Source organism: Cajanus cajan, chromosome 1, assembly GCF_000230855.2.
Source record: "Cajanus cajan strain Asha chromosome 1, NIPB_CcT2T_4, whole genome shotgun sequence".
NCBI lineage: Eukaryota > Viridiplantae > Streptophyta > Magnoliopsida > Fabales > Fabaceae > Cajanus > Cajanus cajan.
The window spans coordinates 16067384-16091395 of NC_138517.1; the positions used below are offsets into that span (position 1 = coordinate 16067384).

Here is a 24012-nt window from a genome sequence, read left to right on the forward strand (position 1 = left end):
TTTCTGATATTCAATTCAGTATATATTAAAATTAATTAAATATTTGTATTTAAGAATTTGTTACAGATTTTAGATATATATTTTAAAGTTTTTATTTTATTAAATTAATTAAAAATTAATTATATTTTCTTACTTTTTAATAAAGTGAGTGAATGATAATAAATTAACTAAAATTTTAAAATATATTTTAATTAAAAATAATTTTTTGATCAATACAATGACTAAAAGTATTACAATAAATAATGAAATTAAATAAATTAAATTTTATAATGGTTATATTTTTAATGATAAGATAGGGCCGTTCACATGAAAGAAGAGAATAAATCTTTTATTCTCTTCTTTCTCTTTCTCGAGGTGAAAGAGGGGAAAGAGAAAGAGGGTCTTATGGAGGGAAGAGAGGGGGAACATTTGGGTGCTTTTTTTTCAATCCTCCACGACATCTAGGATCACAAGTGGAACGCTAACCAGGGGGGAGGGGAAAGGCTTGGGTTGGGCCTACCTATCCCGATAGGACCTCATAAAGGAACGGGAGCTGTTGATGCTAAATTAAATATTCTAATTATTTTACAATAAATTAAAATGAAAAGATAATAAAATATGTTAACTAATATTTCAAATAAAATACATTAAAATATTATAATCAAAAGAAATCCAGTATTAAATCAAAAGATGAATAATTGATTTAGTATGTATATAACTAATTTTATTTAAATTATATATTGAATTTAATTTTTACATATGAATTTTTTATTATTGAAAGAATTAAATTCGTTATTTAAATAGATCTATATTATAAACAATATAAATAGTCTATCACAAAAAACAAAATATTTTTTTAAAATAATGTAATTTACTCAACTCATACAGAAATCAATAAACATACAAAGTATTCACATATATTTAAAAATAGGTCAAACTAAAGTTTTTACTATAATCTATTTAGTTTAAAAGCATAGACTACAAGTTATTTAAAAAAAAGTATATTACACTTAAAAGATTGATCCATTTGAATAAAAAATAAATAATAATAATAATAATTATTATTATTATAATTATTGATATTATTATATTAAATTTACTATAATATATTGAAATTATATATACTTTTATTTATTGTTTTAAATATTAAACTTTTTGATTTATATAATAAAGTGAAATTTATAAGTTTGTTGAAAGATAAATTCATATTTTATTTAGATACTTTATTACAATTTTTTAAAAAGAAAATAAATTGTTACTAATATTAAACTTTAAAATAAAAGAAAACAATGTACTCATTTCGTTTCTACACTGTATTAAAAGAAAGAAAAAAATATATAATAAAAAATGTGAGAAAAAGAAAATCTTAATCACTGCCATTTCTTCTGCTTTCCCAGCTACACTGCGTAGTGCGTACTAGTATATAACTAAATATTATCTACGGAAAAAATTCAGTAGGTAACATTCCATAAATAACTAAACATTATGTACGAAAAAAATTATGTAGATAATATTCCGTAGATAACTAAACATTATCTACGAAAAAAATTTTGTATGTAATATTTCATAGATAACTAAACATTATTTACGGAAAAAATTTCGTAGGTAATATTTCATAGATAACTAAACATTATCTACGGAAAAAATTTTGTAGGTAATATTCCGTCGATTATAACAGTTTTTCTTGTAGTGATTTTGTTGGAAGAGCAAGTCTGTAAGTTTAGGGAGGAGGCGCATCAATCTAGGGAACAAAATGAACACTTACAGCGCCAGTTTTAGTCCCTGTTCAATGTTGTTCTACCTCTCCTACCTTTTGATACACAACATATTTTGCAACAGTAGGTAGATCAAAAATCTCATGACAACCATGATGACCAACAACCACCACCAACTGGACACTATGGAGATGACTATTAGTTGGATTTTTTTATAGATTATGGATCTACAACTATTTAAATATTTTTATTGATATTTTATTATGTAGAATTTTATGCAGAATTATCTTATTTTACACAATGACATGGAAACTAATTATGCATAATTGTTATGGGTATTCAGATTTTAAAGATGTTTGATTTCATATTGTGATTAATTGAATTTGCTTAATTGATGGATATAAGGTTGTAGGATATTTTAAGAAATATATGAACATCTCTTTTATAATAATGGGATCCGAAAAGTGATTTTATTTATATTTCTGACCAGGAACGAGGATTGGTGTGGAAAGATAAACAATCTATACTATAAATATGTTGAAAATAGTTATTTACAGAATATCCGTGGATAAGTTATCTACGAAAATATCCGTGGATAAGTTATCTACAAAAATTTCTATAGATAAGTTATCTATGAAAATTTTCGTAGATAATTTATCCACGAATATTGTAACAGCCTGATTTTTACAGATTGTTTGAGGGCCCAAAGGCCCAATAGGGGTGATTTAGTAGCCTAGAACGGGCCGTTCTCAAATCGGAACGGACCGTTCCCAACGACTAAAACGAGAGTAATTTTGTATCCCAGAACGGGCCGTTCCCAAACTGGAACAGGCGTTCCAAAATACAAAAATTGTCTATAAATTTTAGATGGGAACGGGGCGTTCCCAAATTGAGAACGGGTCGTTCCAGAGTTGAGAACGGGCCGTTCCAAAACATGACCGTTGTGAGTATTAAATGCACCCCATAATGGGCCATTCTGGTTTGAGAACGGATCGTTCTGGATGTGATTTTTAGTTGTGAGTTAAGGGTCCAGAACGGGCCGTTCCAAATTCGGAACGGGCTGTTCCGACGAAAAAGCCTGATGCCTATAAATAGAGCACTCTGCCACTCCCAAAAAGCACACTTCTCATTTTCTGATTTCTTTTCTTCTGCTCTCTCTTCTTTCCCTCTACTTTCTGCTTCAGACCGAGGGGAACCCAGCGAGGGAGACCCACTAGATCTTGTGTAGGTTCAGCTACTACTTATCAAGGTACGGGAGAAAAGGGAATTATTTCTATGCAAAGTTACATGAGGGAATTTGGTAGAAGAGGAAGCTCGTAGGATTATGAGTAATTTTATAATTACTTTTGTTTGGAGAATTATTGGTCTTATGTGATTCTGTATATATTTAGGATTATGAATATATATTTAGTTTGTAAGAATGATGATTTGGGAGAGAGAAAACGAAATTATAGAAAAGTGCCTATAGGCTAGGATTTGGAAAAATTGAATTATTTCTGGTTGAGAAATTAATGATCCCATTAGATCCAGTATATGTTGAAGATGAGAAATATATATTTAATTTGTAAGAATGATGATCTGGGAGAGAGAACGAAATTGTAGAAAAGTGTGTGTGAATTAGGTTTTGGAATAATTGGGGATTTTACCGTTTATGTTAAGATTATATTAAATTGCTAATTCTATTGATTATTATATTAATTTATGAATGTTATTGTTATATTATTTGATAAAATTGATGATCTGGGTGAGGATTCATGGTGAATTACTTGAGGGGTATGTGAACCACCATTTTGTGTGGGTTATTGTGTATGTATTGTGAAATTGAGATGTGGATGTGGATGTGAATGAGAATGTGATTGTGGTTCCTCACACTTGTGACCAGGGGTGGCACGCCTTAGCCAAGAAATGTTACAGGCGTGACCTTGGCATAGTATGGGATGGGTGATTCCTCGTGCTTATGTCGGGGGTGGCACGATCTTGAGCAAGAGATGTTGCAGGCCTGACCTTGGCACAATGTAGGATGTGTGAATTCTCATGCTTATGTCGGGGGGGCACAACTTTGGGCAAGAGATGCTACATGCGTGACCTTGGCATAAGGTGGAATGTGTGAGGAAATTAATGCTTATGTCGGGGGTGGCACGACCTCGAGCAAGAGATGCTACAGGCGTGACCTTGACATAGGGTTAATTGCAAGATTTGTGATGGATTGGTGTGATTGTGAATTGTGATGTGAAGATGTTGTGTGATTGATAGAATTAGGATATATAGAAATGTTTGTAAATACTTTAATAAGTAATGAGTTATGATGAGACGATATTGTGGATTTTTCTTGTGTGCTTTTCATATAGATGTTTTCTTTTCTCACCGTATAATTTGTGGATGTTTTAGGTGAGGAAGATTCGGCTATGAGTGGCATCTAGAATGCCAACATTTGAGTTATGGGTATGCTCTGATATTGTGACATCGGGGCAGAAGACTTCTAGGACATGAAATTTATTTGTAAATGGAGCTGTACTTATTATTTTGAAAACATTTTATAACCTCTTATGTTTTATTTTCCAAGTCTCATATTTTGATATCAAAGAATGTTTCTAAAGGTTTTTATGTGAATCCTTTTACCAACTTTGAAAGTTTATTTTTCTTAATTTAATTACATTATTACAATGTATGTGTTGGGGTAGTAAGGGTGTCACAAATATTTTCGTAGATAACTTATCCATGGATATTTCCATAGATAACCTCACCTGTAGATAATTCTGTAGGTAAGTTTTTTAAATCTTATCCGTAGATATAATCCTTAGATAACAACTTTCATGGGTAATCTGTAGATATGTCTATATATTAAGGTTATCCACGGATAAAATTTCCGTAGATAACGTTATCTACGACCTTATTACGTACGAATTTTTGGCTGTACATAATTCATGGATAATTAAGACTTATCTACAGATTTTCATGCTTATTTACGGATTTCTTCCATAGATAATCCTTGTAGTGGGCTTCCCAAAGTCGCACCCGACTTAAGTCAAGGCAGACAACAACCAAAATCTCTCGCACTCGGTGTGGACATTTCCATGCCCGGTGCCATCACATCTAGGTAGTGCCTTCATACACATGAAGGCACACCCGGCGTCGAGCACCTAAGCCCAGCATCATGTGCGTTCTAGCACCCAAACACATCAATTATAGAACAAAATCTTGAAGCATACATCGCCCTAATCAATAATACAAATTATAACTACTTAGAACTCGTTTTACATATAGAAAATTCACCAATTTCGGCATCTACAACTCTTATCCCTTAAATTCATCAAATTTCTCCCCTTAGGGTTCTAACCCCTTTCTACACAACACCCCATTAATTACTCCAAAAATATCTGATCATAGAAAAAATACTTATTCAAAATCTACTCGATAAATCATATCAAAACACACACAACAATTCATCAAACAGGAAATTAAAGTTAGGGGAAAAACACATAGAAGGGGGGTTAAATGTGTATGTGAACGAAGGAATTTTAATACTGTTTTCGAAAAGAGACTTTTTTTCGTCTAATAAAAATATTATTTTGAACACTTAAAAACTGTGCAAGGTTGGCTCAACAAAAGATTTTGTGTTTGAGAGTTTATCGTCTACACAAGGAAATGTTTATTAAAATAATAAGTTAAGCAAGTGTATTTTTTGTCTGAAGATAGTTGTAGTGAAAAATAAGTAGTGGAAGAAATTTTCAGTATGATATATTAGCTAAACAAAATTGAATCTGAGAAATAGATAAAAAGTGGAAAGAGTTTTATATTGGTTTGCTCAACTTGAGTTATGTCCAGTCTCCTTCAATCGAAGGGTTCCACTAATCACAACAGATTACAAGTAATTATCAACCACTTCTGGTTCGTCAACTTCACTCCTTAGCGCTAATATTCTTAAACCACTTCTGGTTTCCCAAGTATTATCAACCACTCCTCGTTCGTCAACTTCACTCGTCAGCGCTAGTATTCTTAAACTACTTCTCGTTTCCCAAGTATTCTTTCAAATAGTCTCTTTAGACTTTATAGTAGATAGATGTTTTGAGTATGTGTATAACTCTCATAGAGAGGATAGGATAGTCTCAATACTCGCTAAGATAAGCTATCTTAAATTTACACAAATATACAAGACTGTACAGGAAGAGATGCAAGTTCGCTTTCACGTTCGCTTTTGCTTATTGCTCGTTGCTTCACTTCAACTTCCATCTCTTGTTAGGTCTTGATATTTATAGCCTCATGATAAATCTTCCCGTTGTTTAAATTTGAAAGTGTTCGTTGAGCGAGCTTCCCGTTGGTGCAAATAGTAGTTCGTTCATAACCATATAGATATTTCATTTAATGCATTTGTTCTTGCATTAAATGTTTGCTTATTGAATCTTTGTTACGTGAAGTCTTTTGTGTAGTTCGTTCACTTCTATTTCTGACTTCAATCATAACCTAGGTATTTCTATTCTCTCTCCGTCATTGTAATTGTAGACGCGTTGTCTTTTTCTGAAAAGTAGTTGTATTTTCTCTGACACACGCATGCTTTGACTTGTGGATATGCGCTTGTCTATCTTTCTTCTTTCTTCTCACAAATTTGATGACTTCGTGTGTTCTTGTATGAGTGTAGATGATATTTGATATCTCTTGTTGTGAATAATGGACTTTAGACGCTTTTTAGTATTCTTCATCTGTGTTTGGTAATGCATCTTAAATTTGAGTCTCCGTTTGAAAAGTAGACTTTGACTTTGACTTCCGTTTGGTTAGTTGTGAAGATGGAAGACTTTAATTTTGTCTAGAACGTTTCTTCATCTTGTGTTATTTATCGTCTGATACTTTGTTGACCTTTGATTGTGATGCAAGTGACTTGGAGAAGTGATAGTTATTCTTCCTCAAGCTCCATCCATTGTCCAATCTAGCTCTTGGAGGTTCATCAATGGTTGAAAATGGCGGAAGCAAGACAAGCCTCAAAGCTTATAGAAGCCACTCAAGTGGTTCGGTTCTTCTCAAAGGAGAAGAAGAAGTGAGAAATCAAGGCACGAAGGAGAAAGTCCTGTGTGAAGGTTTCTAAGGGAGAGAGTTTCTCCACAGTTTTGGCTCTTGGAAGAGAGAATTTTGAGTGAAAATTATGTTCATTAACATCCAAAAGTGTTTACAAATGAAAGGTTTAGAATTATATAGAAGTAGGTAGCTTGTGGAGGAAGCTAAGCTTAACCATGATTCAAGTGAACCATGGTTGGCTTGGCTTGACCATCCACCTTAGTTTAGGAGGCTTGTGGAGCAAGCTTCTATCTTAGCTAAGTTAGAAGCTTGTAGCACAAGCTTTCTAAGGCTTCAAGTGAAGAGAAGCAATTCCGGCCAAACAAAGAGCTAGGTGGCCTTGGCTAGTTTTGCTCACTTTAATTATTTCAAAAAAATTGTTGATTTGGTTTAGTTAGGTTCATCCAAAAATGGTGAGACCTAGCTAAATTAAATCCTTGAAAAATATGGAGCAAAACAAGTCTAATATGTAAAAATTTTCCTAGGCCCAATTCCTAATCGCACCCTCAAACCTTGTTATTTGTTATCTCACTTCTTGTAACGCCCAATTTATATAATAATAATTATATATTTTCTTATATAATATTTTCGCAATTATATCATTAACAATATATATATATATATATATATATATATATATATATATATATTTTGGTATAACCACCCGGTATCCGAACCACAATGGGCCGACTAATCCGGATTCGGGGCGGGTCCAAGGATTACGGTATTTAAGCCCCTCCCAATCGCCGTTGTGGGGGATCGATCCGCAGACCTCCCTACCAAGTGCTGCCCATGCTACCACTGCACCAATCAACGATTGGTATATATATATATATATATATATATATATATTTAATAAAGATAAAGGTAAGGAAAAATAATATTTTGTGAATTTAATACATGACATATCGTTCTAAAATATTTACAATAACGTACTATTTTACACATTATTTCTTTCTTCCCCTTCTATTACAATATTTACATTAATAGTGGAAAGAAAATTACAATTGAAATAATATGGTTGGCAAATAGAATTATAACAGATTCATCAAATAGCCTCCATATTCCAATTTCCTCCAAGTAGGACAACAGTAACAACAACTGCAAAATGATCTGGAATCTCAAGTAGATCCATCTATTTTACAATGTATTTAATTTTAAAAACAATAAAAGAGAGGAGTGAGAACAATATCCAATAAATACAATAATTCAAAAGAATATACAGAATATTTATAATCAATATTAAACATATATATATAAATATATATACAGATCATATATTATATTTTCATTATACAATAAAATTTGAATTATACTTGTAGTGACTAGTCAGGATAAATGAGCATCATCATAATATTAACCAATAAAAGGATATTTCACCTTAACCATCAATAGGATATTTCACCTTCATTTCTTACTCATTTAAATCCCCAAGGTCAAACTTCCAACTACAAATAATTCAAACTTTATCTTCTATGACCATAGAACAATATTTATCTTCATAAATACGTGAAGAAATAATAACAAAATGAGTCCAAGATATCACAACTATATCATAGTTGATTATAAATATATTTACAATAAATATATTTACGTAAAAAGAATATATTAAGAATACCAATTATATAAATAAAAATGACAATTATTATAAAATAATTAAACAATATAAAACATGAACACCTTAGTAATTAATATGGATAAAATAATCATAGATTAAGCAAATAAATGAGGTTAGGGACACCCTACTAAATAAATATAAATAAAAAATAACATAAATAAATAAACATAGTAGTAGATAAAATTTTAAAGAGATAAGGTTCTCCTGCCCCATACCTGAATAAGCGGGAACTAAAACTTGAGCAGAATCTCCCCCTCTAGATTCCCTCTTTCTTTCTCTCTCTTTCTTTCTTTCTTTCTCTCTCTCTCTAAAATTTTCACCTTCTCCCTCAGTTATAATTTTTTCTTCACCCCTGCCTCTTATTTATAGGCATTCTGGCGTACCCAGAACGACCCATACTGAATTCGGAACGGCCCGTTCTGGAACCTTCAAATATACGTAAATTTTTGAACTGGAACGGCCGTTTTCAAAAAGCAAAACGGCCCGTTCTAAAATTAGAACGGCCCGTTCTGGAGTTAATTTTATCACATGTTGACCATATTGGGAACGGCTCGTTTCCAACTTGGATTTTAGGCCATTTTATTTTTCCGGAACGACCCTTACACTTTTTGGAACGCCCGTTCCGCTTTCTGGAACGGCCAGTTTCGCTTTTTGGAACGGCCCGTTCCACTTTTTGGAACGGCCCGTTCTGGGCCTGAAAAACACGAAAAAAATAAAATTTTTATAAATATTTAAATTATTAAAAAATCTAAAATCTTCTAAAAAATTCTTTTAATAATCCCCATTCATAATAATCAGGTATTAAAATCTCTAAAATATTCCACATAAAAAGAATCATTTTTATTAATTAATAACTATAGAAAAATAGTTTTCATAAATATAAAGTATAAAATTTGGGATGTTACAATTCTCCCCTCCTTTTAGAAATTTCATCCCCAAAATTTTCTTGAAAATAGAAATAGGTATGCTCCTCGCATCTGCTTTCTAATTCTCATATAACCTTAATACTTTATTGATGTATAACTCTATCAATCTTTCCAACGAATGTCTAATGTTAATAAGTACAAGGTGAGTAACGTAATGAACCTATCCATTATAATCCAAATAAGATCAAATTTCTTAAGCATATCAGATATAACTACAACTAAGCTCATAGATACAGAATCTTATTTCCAAATTAGGACATCTAAAGACTGTAAAAATATTCAAAGACTCTAGTGTTCCACCTTAGACTTTTGACATACTATATACAAGTACATAAATCCTTATACTTCTCTTTTCACCGTAGGCCACCACACTTTCGCTGTGTCACTCTGATACATTTTAGTAGCTAAGAATACTCTTTTGTCCTTTCTCTAAGATCATCTTTCTTAATTTAAAATTACTAGGCACATAGATTCTATCCTTGAACCTCAAAACACCATCAACTTCCAAGTGTAAAGGGTTATCTATACCTCTACCAATCTTTTTCCACTTGGCTTACTAAGAAAGGATTTAACTCTTAGGTCCTCTAATCACATCCATTAATCTATTAGTCCTTTCAACATACTCAATTCAATGCTCCTAAGGGTGAGCTTACACATCACGCTTAAGTTTCTAATCTCCTCAATCAAATTCAACCCTTACATTTTTAAAAATGATAGATGAATGATCATTCTACTTAAGGCATTTGTCACCATATTACTTTAATTTTTATGACCCTCTCCAAGGATCAAGTACTTAAGCGTAAGTTTACTAGGTACGTATAATCAATCTCTAAGTGTTACCACCCTATCTATACTCAAGGCAACCTCATATCTACTACCTTGTCTTATGGTCTCATGTCTTGTCATCAAAATGAATCATCTAATTATGTTTCTCTAATCTCCTTTAATAGTCCATTCTTTACTCGAGGCATACTTAGTTTCACACTACTAGAAGTAATTTCACAAGTCAATCTTAAATTCTTAATGTGAGCTAAAAGATACATGTCTTTAACCATAAGGGGAGGTATATAGAGGTTTCCTACTCAAAGTATCGACCATCACATTGGCTCTTTTCCAATTAACAACTAAGATTAAAATCTCAATTCTTAACAGTTTCCAACTAGCTCTTCTGTCTCATATTCAACTCCTTTGGATCAAACAGATATATAATATTCTTATGATCACTAAATACCTCAAGCTTAGAATTATACCAGTAATGTCTCCAAAATCTCAAGCGTAACTATTACAACCTCTAATTCAAGGTCATAGGTAAGGTAATTTCTCTCATGAATTTTTCATTACCTAGATACTTAATAACACAAGTTACTACCTTTGCATCAATAATCCACCCAAACCTGTCTTCAAAGCCATCACTACATACCACATAAGACTTACTAGAGTCCGATAATGTTAACACTAGTCAATTTTTCCTTAAGAGTTTGAAAACTACTTTCATACTTACTATTCCATAAAGGCAACTCTCTCTTCTTGGTTAATCTAAACAAAAGTAATGTTATTTTAGGAATTTTCTCAATAAATCTCCTAAATTTAAGTTAATGCAAGAAAACTCTTAACCTTACTAATTGACTTAGGTATCTTCCACTTAAACATAACTTCTACCATAGATAGATCTACATTATATCTCCACTAGAAATTACAAGACCTAGAAAATTCACTTCATATAATAAAAATTCATACTTAAATAACTTAGCATAAAGTTGTCTTGAATATATTTTCATCCTCAACTCTAATATGATGATATCACATCCTAACATCAGTCTCGCTAAACACGTAAATATTCATTAATTGATCCCAAGGTCATCTATCCATATATCAACATACATGCATAACAAATCATATTAGAATACCTACTTTAAACCTTCATATATACCATCCTTAAGCATGTATGAATCAATTACCGTTTACTTCGTATAGCCTGTATATGAACAGCCTTTACCACATAACATCATACAACCTTAAAGAAACTTTTGATCCACAAGACAACACCTCAGAACATCAGAATAAAATCGATTTCCTAATAACTCACAAACATCATGATAACATATATATCCCTTTAACAACTATCAAAGAAAATGATACGTAGAGAATTATACTCATCCAAACAATCTCAAACCTATCACCAAAAGAAAGCTAACATGATAAGCTATCACTCTTATGAAGACTTGAAATTCTAAAATGATCATATACTTAGCTTAAAATTTCAAAAATTATAATAAATATAATCGGTGCTAACAGCTAGACCTTTACTCACATATTCATAACGGAAGTTCTAGATCTCCATTGTACCTGATTTTGGTGCCTTAGAAAAATAACATCCAAGACTACAACTTTTATGAAGATCATAAAATCCAACTCTATCAATATAATATTCTGTCAATATAATACTTATACTGGCATAATAAAACTGCAGCTATGACATTTCCTGCATAGATCAGCAAAAGAGCGCACCAAAGTCTAAAGCCCCAAAAATACCTTAAAACACTTCCAAATCATTATTTAAATTTCTTCCTACAATCCTAAACCAAACAACTTACCTATTTAGCACAGAGAACTTAGAAACTAAAATAAAATCCTCATACAGCCTAACCCATAAAGAAATCAATATGTAAGCATCAAATTTAATAAATCATATAATAAGATTTAAAAGTAATAAAGGAAATATAAATTAATTCCAGTAAAAGTGGCAGTGACTCCTAGTTAGGAATAATTTATAACTTCCAAATCATGTAATAATAATAATAAAAAATAACAGAGATGCACATTTTAACCTTTCATCAAAACATTCAAAATTTTAATTCTTGGCATACAACCTCCTTGGATTCAATCGCTAAAAACTATAGACTTCGTCTACCAAACAAGCACGGTAAACTCATAACTCATGGCCGATTGGATCGACCTGCTCTAATACCACTTAATGTAACGCCCAATTTATATAATAATAATTATATATTTTCTTATATAATATTTTTGCAATTATATCATTAACAATATATATATATATATATATATATATATATTTAATAAAGATAAAGGTAAGGAAAAATAATATTTTGTGAATTTAATACATGACATATCGTTCTAAAATATTTACAATAACGTACTATTTTACACATTATTTCTTTCTTCCCCTTCTATTACAATATTTACATTAATAGTGGAAAGAAAATTATAATTGAAATAATATGGTTGGCAAATAGAATTATAACAGATTCATCAAATAGTCTCCATATTCCAATTTCCTCCAAGTAGGACAGTAGTAACAACAATTGCAAAATGATCTGGAATCTCAAGTAGATCCATCTATTTTATAATATAATTTTAAAAACAAGAAAAGAGAGGAGTGAGAACAATATTCAATAAATACAATAATTCAAAAGAATATATAGAATATTTATAATCAATATTAAACATATATATATATATATAAATATATATACAGATCATATATTATATTTTCATTATACAATAAAATTTGAATTATACTTGTAGTGACTAGTCAGGATAAATGAACATCATCATAATATCAACCAATAAAAAGGATATTTCACCTTAACCATCAATATGATATTTCACCTTCATTTCTTACTCATTTAAATCCCCAAGGTCAAACCTCCAGCTACAAATAATTCAAACTTTATCTTCTATGGCCATAGAACAATATTTATCTTCATAAATACGTGAAGAAATAACAACAAAATGAGTCCAAGATATCACAACTATATCATAGTTGATTATAAATATATTTACAATAAATATATTTACGTAAAAAGAATATATTAAGAATACCAATTATATAAATAAAAATGACAATTATTATAAAATAATTAAACAATATAAAACATGAACACCTTAGTAATTAATATAGATAAAATAATCATAGATTAAGCAAATAAATGAGGTTAGGGACACCCCACTAAATAAATATAAATAAAAAATAACAAATAAATAAACATAGTAGTAGATAAAATTTTAAAGAGATAAGGTTCTCATCCCCCATACCTGAATAAGCAGGAACTAAAACTTGAGCAGAACCTCCCCCTCTAGATTCCCTCTTTCTTTCTCTTTCTTTCTTTCTCTCTCTCTCTCTCTCTCTCTCTCTAAAATTTTCACCTTCTCCCTCAGTTATAATTTTTTCTTCACCCCTTGCCTCCTATTTATAGGCATTCTGGCGTACCCGGAACGGTCCGTACTGAATTCAGAACGGCCCGTTCCGGAACGTTCAAATATACGTAAATTTTTGAACTAGAACGGCCCGTTCTAAAATTGGAACGACCCGTTTTCAAAAAGCAGAACGGCCCGTTCTAAAATTAGAACAGCCCGTTCTAGAGTTGATTTTATCACATGTTGACCATTTTGGGAACGACCCGTTTCCAACTTGGATTTTAGGCCATTTTATATTTCTGGAACGGCCCGTTCCACTTTTTGGAACGCCCATTCCGCTTTCTGGAGCGGCCCGTTCCACTTTTTGGAACGGCCCGTTTTGGGCCTGAAAAATAGAAAAAAATAAATTTTTTATAAATATTTAAATTATTAAAAAATCTAAAATCTTCTAAAAAATTCTTTTAATAATCCCCATTCATAATAATCAAGTATTAAAATCTCTAAAATATTCCACATAAAAAGAACCCTCTTTATTAATTAATAACTATAGAAAAATAATTTTCATAAATATAAAGTATAAAATTTGGGATGTTATACTTCTACTACTGAAAAAGTAAAAATGAATGGCATTTAATACAAGGTCAAATGGAGTAAGAGTTTCCAAAGAACCTACTCTAAATTCCCTATACAATATTCTATAAAAAAGAAACAAAGTTCCTCACAAATACAAAGGTAAAATAAACCTATACAAGTAACTACTATATTTACAAACATATGAAAAAAGTCTTCAAAATCATCCAATTCCTCTTGGTTCCTTTAATGTATCACATCTTGAATTCCTTGGCCTTAGCATATTTTCATCAGACGGGTAGTACGCCTTGTCTTATATTTTCATCTGGCGTCTACGTCTGGTAATGCATCTCAAATTTGAGTTTCTGTCTGAAAAGTAGACTTTGACTTTTCCTTCTGCTGGTCAGTTATGAAGATGGAACACTTTAATTACATCTGAAAAGTTTCTTCATTTTTCAGTTTTGCTTGTTCTTATATTTATCTGAAACACTAACACACATGTTAGAAATAACAATATGTATTATATTTGTCATGTTCAAAATCTTGTTGGGAATTGTTTCGTCTGACTTAACAAAAACTTATGGGATTAGGGGTCAATTCCCCTACCCTTCATGCATACACCCATTCCCTATAAATGTGTGTTTCCACTCCCCCCTTACAAAGCACCCGAGTATCAAAAAAGTGAAGATGAATAATAAAAAAAAAAATAACCTTTTATCCCTTCTCTTTTAATATATATAACCTTATTTCTCTAAACCCCCTATTTTTAAATATCTAATGCTCCTCTTAATGATTAAATCTATTTAATGTATAAAATAAAAACTATAAATCAAAAAATAAAATAAAATCATTATCATCTTCCTAATTAATTCTTATTAATAATTATAAAAATCTTAGGGTGCTACACTTGATATTTGTGAGATTTCTTCCTTCTCCTCATGTATGCCTACGTTGAATGTGGACAATGAGTCTAATGATGTACATATTACATGTGATGACCATGATGAAAGATTATAAGAGAATATATTCATACTTAAAGCACATGTTCATCGTTCTTATCGGGAACATTAGGGACTTATGGAGTGCTATAATATATTTTTAAATTTATTTAATTACTTTAAATGATTAAATAGTTCTTTAATGTTTCACCAATATTTAACTTATCTCTATTTTGAATTTTCGGGAGGTATTCAAAAATTCAACTCCATTTTTTGATGAAAAGTTGGAGGATATATGCAAAATACAATAATTGAGAATGAGATTTAGTTGTTTTACATTATTTTAATTTTATTTGAATACATTGATATTCATATAACACTTTGATGGCTAATTTACTTTAGTTTCATTGTTATTTGATAACATTGATACATTCTTATAGTAATTGTTTATTGTTAATAATTAATGACAATATTTGTTCACTTGAACTGTATTGTTAACTTTTTTGGTTACTAACTAATTTACTTTTTTACTTTGTTTGAATTTAAATGAGATATATTGTACATTCTATAGGTATGTATTGAACTAGACAGCCACATGTTGCGTTGAATTGTTTGAAAAAAATTTTGTACAAATTTGAAAAACTTAATTAAACAAACAAGTATAAATTTGGAAAAATTAATCACTATTAGAAAAGTGTCATTTTTTTTGCAAATTTTCCTCCAAAAAAATATTCATAGAAAGTTTTTGCGAACTTTCCTGCAAAAAAATATTCGTAGAAATTTTTTGCGAATTTTCCTGCAAAAAAATATTCGCAGAAATTTTTTTGCCAATTTTCCTGCAAAAAGTAATTTACAGATATTTCTTACAAATTTTGCTACAATTTTAATAATCATGGAAAAAAAATTCCATGGTAAAAATTTGCAGAAAATATTGTAAAAATTTTATTTTGTTTCTTGCAGATTTTCTTGTAAAAATAAATTCACAAGTAATATTTACTAAGTGGTAGAAAAATTTTGCAGGTAACTTTTCCTGCGGATTTTCCTGCAAATTTTAATTCGCAGGAAAAATAAAAAAAAATATTTAAATTCATAAGTTTAATATTTTAAAAAATCTCCAAGTCCCACATCGATTGAAAATAAAACAATTAAAGAGTATATAAGTTGGGGCAACACTTACCTTACAAGTTGAATTGTATGGTTGAGTGTTAGGCTTATAATCTACAATCTTAGAATTTAAAAGATTATGTATGAGGCATGAAAATAAAAAATTATGAATTCTTAAAATATATAATTTATAGTAATTTTTTTTTTTTAATTTTTTCATAAAAAATATTCCTGCAGAATTTCTTGCGAATTTTTTTTGCAGGAAAATTTCCTGCAAATTTTGATTTGCAAGAAACTTTCCTGCGAATTTTCCTACGGATTTTTTTTTGCAGGAAAATTTCCTGCAAATTTAATTTGCAGGAAAATTTCCTGCGAATTTTTTTCGCAAGAAATTTTGCAGGAAAATTTCCTGCGAATTTTAAAATTCGCAAAAATATATTATCTACGAAGGCATTACCTGCAAATAAAATTTCGCAGAAAAAGTTGTAGGAACAACGTTTCCTGCAAATTTTTATGAAAAATTCGCAGGAAAAGTTGCATGTTGTAATATCCTAATATTTTTAAATAACAATATTGTCAACATTATTATTAAGTGTATTGAAATTTTTAGTTATGATAATTATATATATGGATATATATAAAAGAGAATAAGTATAATATATATATATATATATATATATATATATACATTTTTAGTGAAATAAAATTATAAATTATATAATTATTATGAATTAGTTAATAAAATAGAATCACCTAATATTTATAATTTTATTTTAAATCAAAATTTTACATTTTAGTTAAAAAAATAATAATAGTGTTTTATTAAATTTTATGTTCAGTAAATATATATATATATATATATATATATATATATATATATATATATATATATATATATATGTGTGTGTGTGTGTCTGTATGTATTAACTAATTATATTATAAATATTACTCACTAAAAATAACTTATTACAAATTTGCATGATGTTATAGACATATAAAATAAAATGGTTCAAATCCTACTATTTATTCGCTGCACCTTGGTGTCCTTAAGTACAAGGAGTGAAATCACTGAACCATTTTATTTTATATGTCTATAACATCATGCAAATTTGTAATAAGTTATTTTTAGTGAGTAATATTTATAATATAATTAGTTAATACATACATACACGCGCGCGCACACACACACATACACACACACACACACACACACATATATATATATATATATATATATATATATATATATATTTACTGAACATAAAATTTAATAAAACACTATTATTATTTTTAACTAAAATGTAAAATTTTGATTTAAAATAAAATTATAAATATTAGGTGATTCTATTTTATTAACTAATTCATAATAATTATATAATTTATAATTTTATTTCACTAAAAATGTTATAATAATATATATATATATATATATATATATATTACTTATTCTCTTTTATATATATATCCATATATATAATTATCATAACTAAAAATTTCAATACACTTAATAATAATGTTGAGAATATTGTTATTTAAAAATATTAGGATATTACAATTCTCCCCCACTTACAGAAATTTCGTCCTCGAAATTTTTATTGCTGAAAAATAAATAAGGATCCCTATAAATAGGCCTCCATTACAGTAAATTGAGAGTCACGTAGCAACCAAAATTGAAACAAAAGAGAGAAGAGAGAACGAGAGAAAATAGTGAAAGTGTAGCAAATTTACTTACTTTAAGGTAAGGGGGAGGAGAATTTTATCTCTTTAATTTTTTTTATATACTCCTATATTTATTTATTTATGTTATTTTTATCTAGTGAGGTGCCCCTAACCTCATTTATTTGCTTATTCTATGCTTATTGTTATTCATAATAATTATTAATATGTTCATATTTTATATTGTTTAATTACTCTATAATAATTATCATTGTTATTTAATTAATTGATGCTCTTAATATATTTTATTTACGTATGTTTTATTTAATTAAAGCTTAAATAATGATAAATTCTCAAATTTATTTAGCGTGATTATTTTTATAATGAATTATAATATAATTTTGTTAAAATGTCTTTGACTCGTTTAAAAAATAAATATTGCTCTATGGCCATAGAAGATAAAATTTGAATTATTTGTAGCTGGAAGTTTGACCTTGGGGATTTAAATGAGTAAGAAGTTATGATTAAAAAAAAATTCTTGCGCTATTTGATATTATAATGCTCATTTATCCTAACTAGTCATTGCAAGTGTAATTCAAATTTTATATATATATTGTTTAATATTAATTATTGTTACGCATGCTTTATGATTATAATTATTTTTTTTGAAAAATGTTCTTACTCCTTATGTTTCTTGGGTAATATAATCATAAAAATAATTAAATAAATAGAGATGAATGTTCCAGCAATACCCGCTCCTTTCCCTTCAGTCATTTCTGCTATTTTCTCTGGCATAACATGGAGTGTTGATGCTCTCGCCAACGCTGTAACTTTCAATGGAGTAGCAGTCTCGTCATTCACTTTTTCTCCATATCAAGAAATTCTCACGGTGATAGATGGACCTATCGTTGTTACTTTTTACTTACCCCCAGCAAATCACGTGAACCCTATAGTAAATTTGTTCTAACCACCTATGTAATTATTATAGAAGTAGAAAAAGAAACTATGACTTGTAAATAGGAATGTATAATAAATGTTTTCAGTAGTATGTAGTATATATCTGTAAGAAAAGCAACTACGTGCGTAGTGAAAAAAATATGTTATGATGTATAATATTATTATTATATATATGTGTTTTCTAGCTACAAATATTATATATATATATATATATATTATTGAGATTAATATTAATACGATTAGGCGTTACACATGTAATAAGAGAAATTCTAGTAGTGAATTAAACAAGCAAAATTTTGAAAAATTTTCACTTTCTATAACGGATGTGAAATTATTCGTCATAGAAATTCATTTTGAAATTAATATTAGACTTAATAAACGCTAGCTAGTAGTTTATAGTATGTATACTATACAAGATAAATTTTTATTTTATATAACAAATTTATAATAAATAAATATTTTTATTTTATACATTACATTTTAAATTTATGATAGATAATTTATATTATGATATAAAATTATTTTTAATTATTAACTATTTTTTGTAAAAAAAATATTGAAATTCAATTTAAAAATAAAATAATGAATGAAAATATATTAAAAAAAATTAAGAAAAATCTTTAAAATACTTCGGTTAAAAAAATAACTAAAAATAATCTAATGGAGAAATGATTCCTAAAATTATTTTATTTCAACATAACTATTGTAAGTTATACAGAAGGATTATAGCTCATCAGTGGAAAGAAAAATAACACTGGGAATATACAGAGTTAAAGATTGCTTCGACCAAACAATTCTGTACCAGCAAGCATAACTGTAACTCTCATTTCAATATGCTATAAAATCCTCAAATACCAAATTAAATTTACTGTGGTATATCAAGTTAGACCAATACTACTATATGTATTTTCACTCCTGATATAGCAAAAGCAACAACAATTAAACTTCTGATATAGTGCACAAGAACCACCTGAGTAAGTCCATGTACACAATGTCACAATCTAATAATTTATGTAAAAATTTAATTATAGTTTATTGTACAGTTGATGTATTCTCTTATCAAAATTAAATTCTTATTTTGATAATATGTTTGAATATATATTAAATGAAAATACATATTATTAAAGTAAAATTTTAACTATGATGAAGAAGAACATCAACTACATCTAAAAATCTGTAAATTAATTTTATACATATGGTATCTCATGCAACATTATAAGCTAACTAAGTTGCATCTTCATCTTCTTCTTCTTGCCACATCTCAACCCAATTCTTCTGAACCTGTTCGAACCCAAGAAACGAACCTTCCTTCTCTTCCTCCAAACTGGTGGACAGTGTCCCATACGCAATCCCAATACTGGAAGCTCCGAATGTCAAGAGTGTTGTGACGAAGGGCAACCACAATGGGGCATCGTAGACTTTGTTTTCCTTAAGCTCCCCGAAGAGGTGCAAGAAGGCCAAACCCAACCCCATTGGCACCACAACGGAGACCAAGATCCTGCGAATTATCCTGTACATAACTGACGTTGGAAGGTCCTCATCGTCCTTGTTTTTCTTTCTCATGGGCTTCTCCTTCTTGTCAACATCACTTGCAACGGATGGAGAAGAAAAGCCCTTAGCACTCGCACGTGGTGGCTTTGATGTGATCAAGGGTTGCTTGAGTTTTTCTGCATGAATAAGTGGCAAGTTTTGTTTCCTTGGAGAAGGTTTTGAGAGATTGAGAGTGGCGTTTGGTGCACAAATTATGAGAGTTTTCATGGCTTCTGTGGATGTGTTTGGTTGGAGAAGGGATATTTTATTGATGTATATCTTATCCATAAAGTAAATGGATGGTCTTGAACCTCATGGTTTTATGTCTATATGTGTATCATCTAAGATTTTTGTTATAACTTGGAACAATATGAATGTTTCTAAATTCAATTTCGTTTTATAAACCTTTTATTTATTTATTATTTGATAGGTTTAATTTAGTTTTTTATTATTAAAATTTTAATTTACTTTGTTAATTTTCAAAAATAAAGTAATATTGTCGTCATTATTTAATAAGGAGAGACCACGTTAATTCCTTGTACAAGTAGCGAGTATATGCCTTTTTTTTTATTTTATATAATTATGTTAGATGTATAATAAATTGAAGTCATTTATTTCAAGTTAAATGAAAGAACAGCATTGCATTATTTTTTAAATTTTAAAAATCAAATTAGACATTTTTATAAATAAGAGACAAAATCATTCTTTTTAATAAACAATATCAAATCAATGTCTAAACTTTATTACTTAAATAATATTAATTATCATAAAAATATGAAAATTTGTTGTTATTATGTAATTAAAGTAGATAAATTGTAACAAAAAGGTAAATAAATATTTAACTTTAAAAAAATGTTAAACTTAAATATATTTTAAGTTTCTAAATATCGTTATATTTTATTTTAGTTCTTAAGAAAATAGTTAATTTTAGATATTTTTGACATTTTCTTTGTGCTTTAGTTTAGTTTTACTAACTCTAATTAGTTAAGTCTTAAAATAGCTATAAAAAAAATCAAAGCATATCAATTAATTAATGTATTAAATTGAGATTTTAAAATAATATTATATCATATAAAGTCTTATTAATTTTAAAAGACTTTGAGTATATTTAGTAATGTATTGGGGAATTTATAAACACTTTTGACCAGTTTATAAGTTAGTTTAATTAAAATAAATTTTTTTTTTCTTCATAAAAGAACTTATTTTAAGTGCTTAGCTTTTTTTTTTCTTTTCTTTTTTTCTTTTTTATCATTGTTAATTTACTTAAAATCTTTTTTTTTACCCTTTTTAATTTAGAATCTATTTTTCCTTTATGTAATCCTCTTATTCTCATTATTATTTAAACAAATGTTTTATTTTACATTGATGAATAAAACAAATTGAGAGTCTTTAGTAAACAATTAGAACCTCTCAAAATCACTTCCAAGAAAAAAAAAACCTTTATTAGAAATGAATTAAAAAAAAAAAAACTAAAGCTATGAATTAAAAAATGTAAACAAGTCTTCAAGTTTTCTCCCACACAATGAACAAATTCTTTACTATAAGAGAGCTTCTAGTTTTTTTCTCTTCTCTAAAGTGTTTGGTCTTCAAAATCTTCCTAAAGATAGACTTCACTAAGGAGCAAATCCTTCTAGATTTTATCGACATTCAAAAATACTACCTTGTGACAAGTGTCTTGATTATTATCACTAAAAAATTTAAAACAACATTAGAGAAATTTTTAGAAAATAAATAATAAAAGCACAATTAAAAGTAAGCTAAATTCAAAATAAATAATGTTATAAGAAATTAGACAAGCAAAAATCAAGGTACAATTTGAAAGTTAGAACATAAAAAAGGAATAGTTCTATGATTGATTATAGAATTGAATTAAAAAAACAATAAAGACTCAAATCCACTTCCAAATTAAATACAAAGTTGAATAAAAGGAAATTTGACATATTTTTGAATTGCTTTTCACAAAATGTTCTCTATATTCTTTTTATCACCAAAATATATATATATATATATATATATATATATATATATATATATATATATATATATATATATATTCCTTTATATTTTACAAAATTGTTTTTCTTTCTTTTGGAGCTATTTTTTTCAACTATTTTTCTTTTGTTCTAGTTGTTATAATTTTGTCACAAAATGTTCCAAAACAAGAACTCAAAATTGCAAAAAAGTTTAAAAGTAGACAAAATCAAAATGACTTAAAAATTGGTGAACAATATTGCTACACTACACTTATTTTCACTTAGGCCTTTACTTTCAAAACTTTTTGAAATTCAAAGAAAGTTCAAGAAATGTTTTCCTACTGAGAGTTTAAAATATTCACAAAAATTTAAAATCAAATTGAATCACAAAAAATTCTAGAAAACAAGAAATAGTAAAAACTAATATATATATATATATATATATATATATATATATATAAGTCTAACTTTTTTAAAAATATGTTAATAAACTAATAATATGCATGAACTCAAAGCTTATAATTAAAAAAAAAAAAAACATTAAAGTCAGATCGCGCAGCACTATATATATCATATATCTTTTCAAGATTCAAAAACAAAAAGACCGGTCGAAGTGTGGACAAAACAAAAATTACACATGACTACTACTAAGACAAGCATTTGGCTTGGATTTCAAAAGAAAATTTCCTATAAACTACAAAAAATTTATATCAAGTTTCATACACCACATTACACATCGTAATGTAGAAGAAAACTCATAAAACAAGAATCTTAATTAAGGTCATACAAATAAATTTGGTTCATAGAAACTAAGACTAAAAAAATTTGTATAGAATATATATTTCAAATCTTAATCACATTAAATCTGTATTTCAAATTACTAAATTTGAATTTAAATAAATAAACCAATCAAAATTTAAATATTTTTATCTAACAGAAATTTTAATAACGTTAATAAATTTTGAACCTAATATAACAGTAGGTTTTAAAAAATAATTATTTAATTAAATTTTTTAAATAATTAGTAAAAATATACCAATATAAAATATATATTTCAAATCTTAATGACATTAAATTTGAATTTAAATAAATAAACTAATCAAAATTTAAATATTTTTATCTAACAGAAATTCTAATAACGTTAATAAATTTTGAACCTAATATATATATGTAGAAGAGGGTTCAAACGACACTGGTGTAACTTTTACTAAGTGTTACACCGCTCAATAACTTTATATTAAATGTGAATTTTAAAAATCCAACCGTTAGATGGAAAGTTCATATCTCTTAGATCATATATGTCAAATTTTGTTAAAATTGAACAACAACTTGAAGGTAATCAAAGTGTTCATATTTTAGTATATTTTAAAATGTATATATTACGTCAATTTTGTTTTATGAGAATGAAGTATCAAATCATCTTAGATTAATATAAAATTTGATATATATGATCTAAGAGATATGAACTTTCAATCTAACGGTTGGATTTAAAAAATTCACATTTAATATAAAGTTATTGAGCGGTGTAACACTTAGTTAAAGTTACACCGGTGTCGTTTGAACCCTCCTCATATATGTATGTATATGTATATATGTGTGTGTTTATATTAAATTTTGTTAAAATTGAACAACTTAAAAATAATCAAAGTATTTATATTTTATTATATTTTAAAATATATATTACATCAATTTTATTTTATAAAAATAAAGTATCAAATTATCCTAAATTAATATATATATATATATATATATAATCTAAGAATAAAGAACTTTCAATATAATAGTTTTATTTTAAATTTTAATCACATTAAATTTATATTTCAAATTATTAAATTTGAA

The 24012-nt window shown here is 28.1% G+C and overlaps 1 protein-coding gene across 1 annotated transcript; it reads right to left on the bottom strand.

Moving 5' to 3' along the window:
- Window positions 1-19767: 19767 nt before the first annotated feature.
- Window positions 19768-20494, bottom strand: LOC109804476 (transmembrane protein, putative (DUF3464)). The gene has a single exon (XM_020366309.3). The coding sequence runs from the start codon at window positions 20486-20488 to the stop codon at window positions 19895-19897; it is 594 nt and encodes a 197-aa protein (XP_020221898.2). The 5' UTR covers window positions 20489-20494; the 3' UTR covers window positions 19768-19894.
- Between the last annotated feature and the right edge of the window lie 3518 nt (window positions 20495-24012).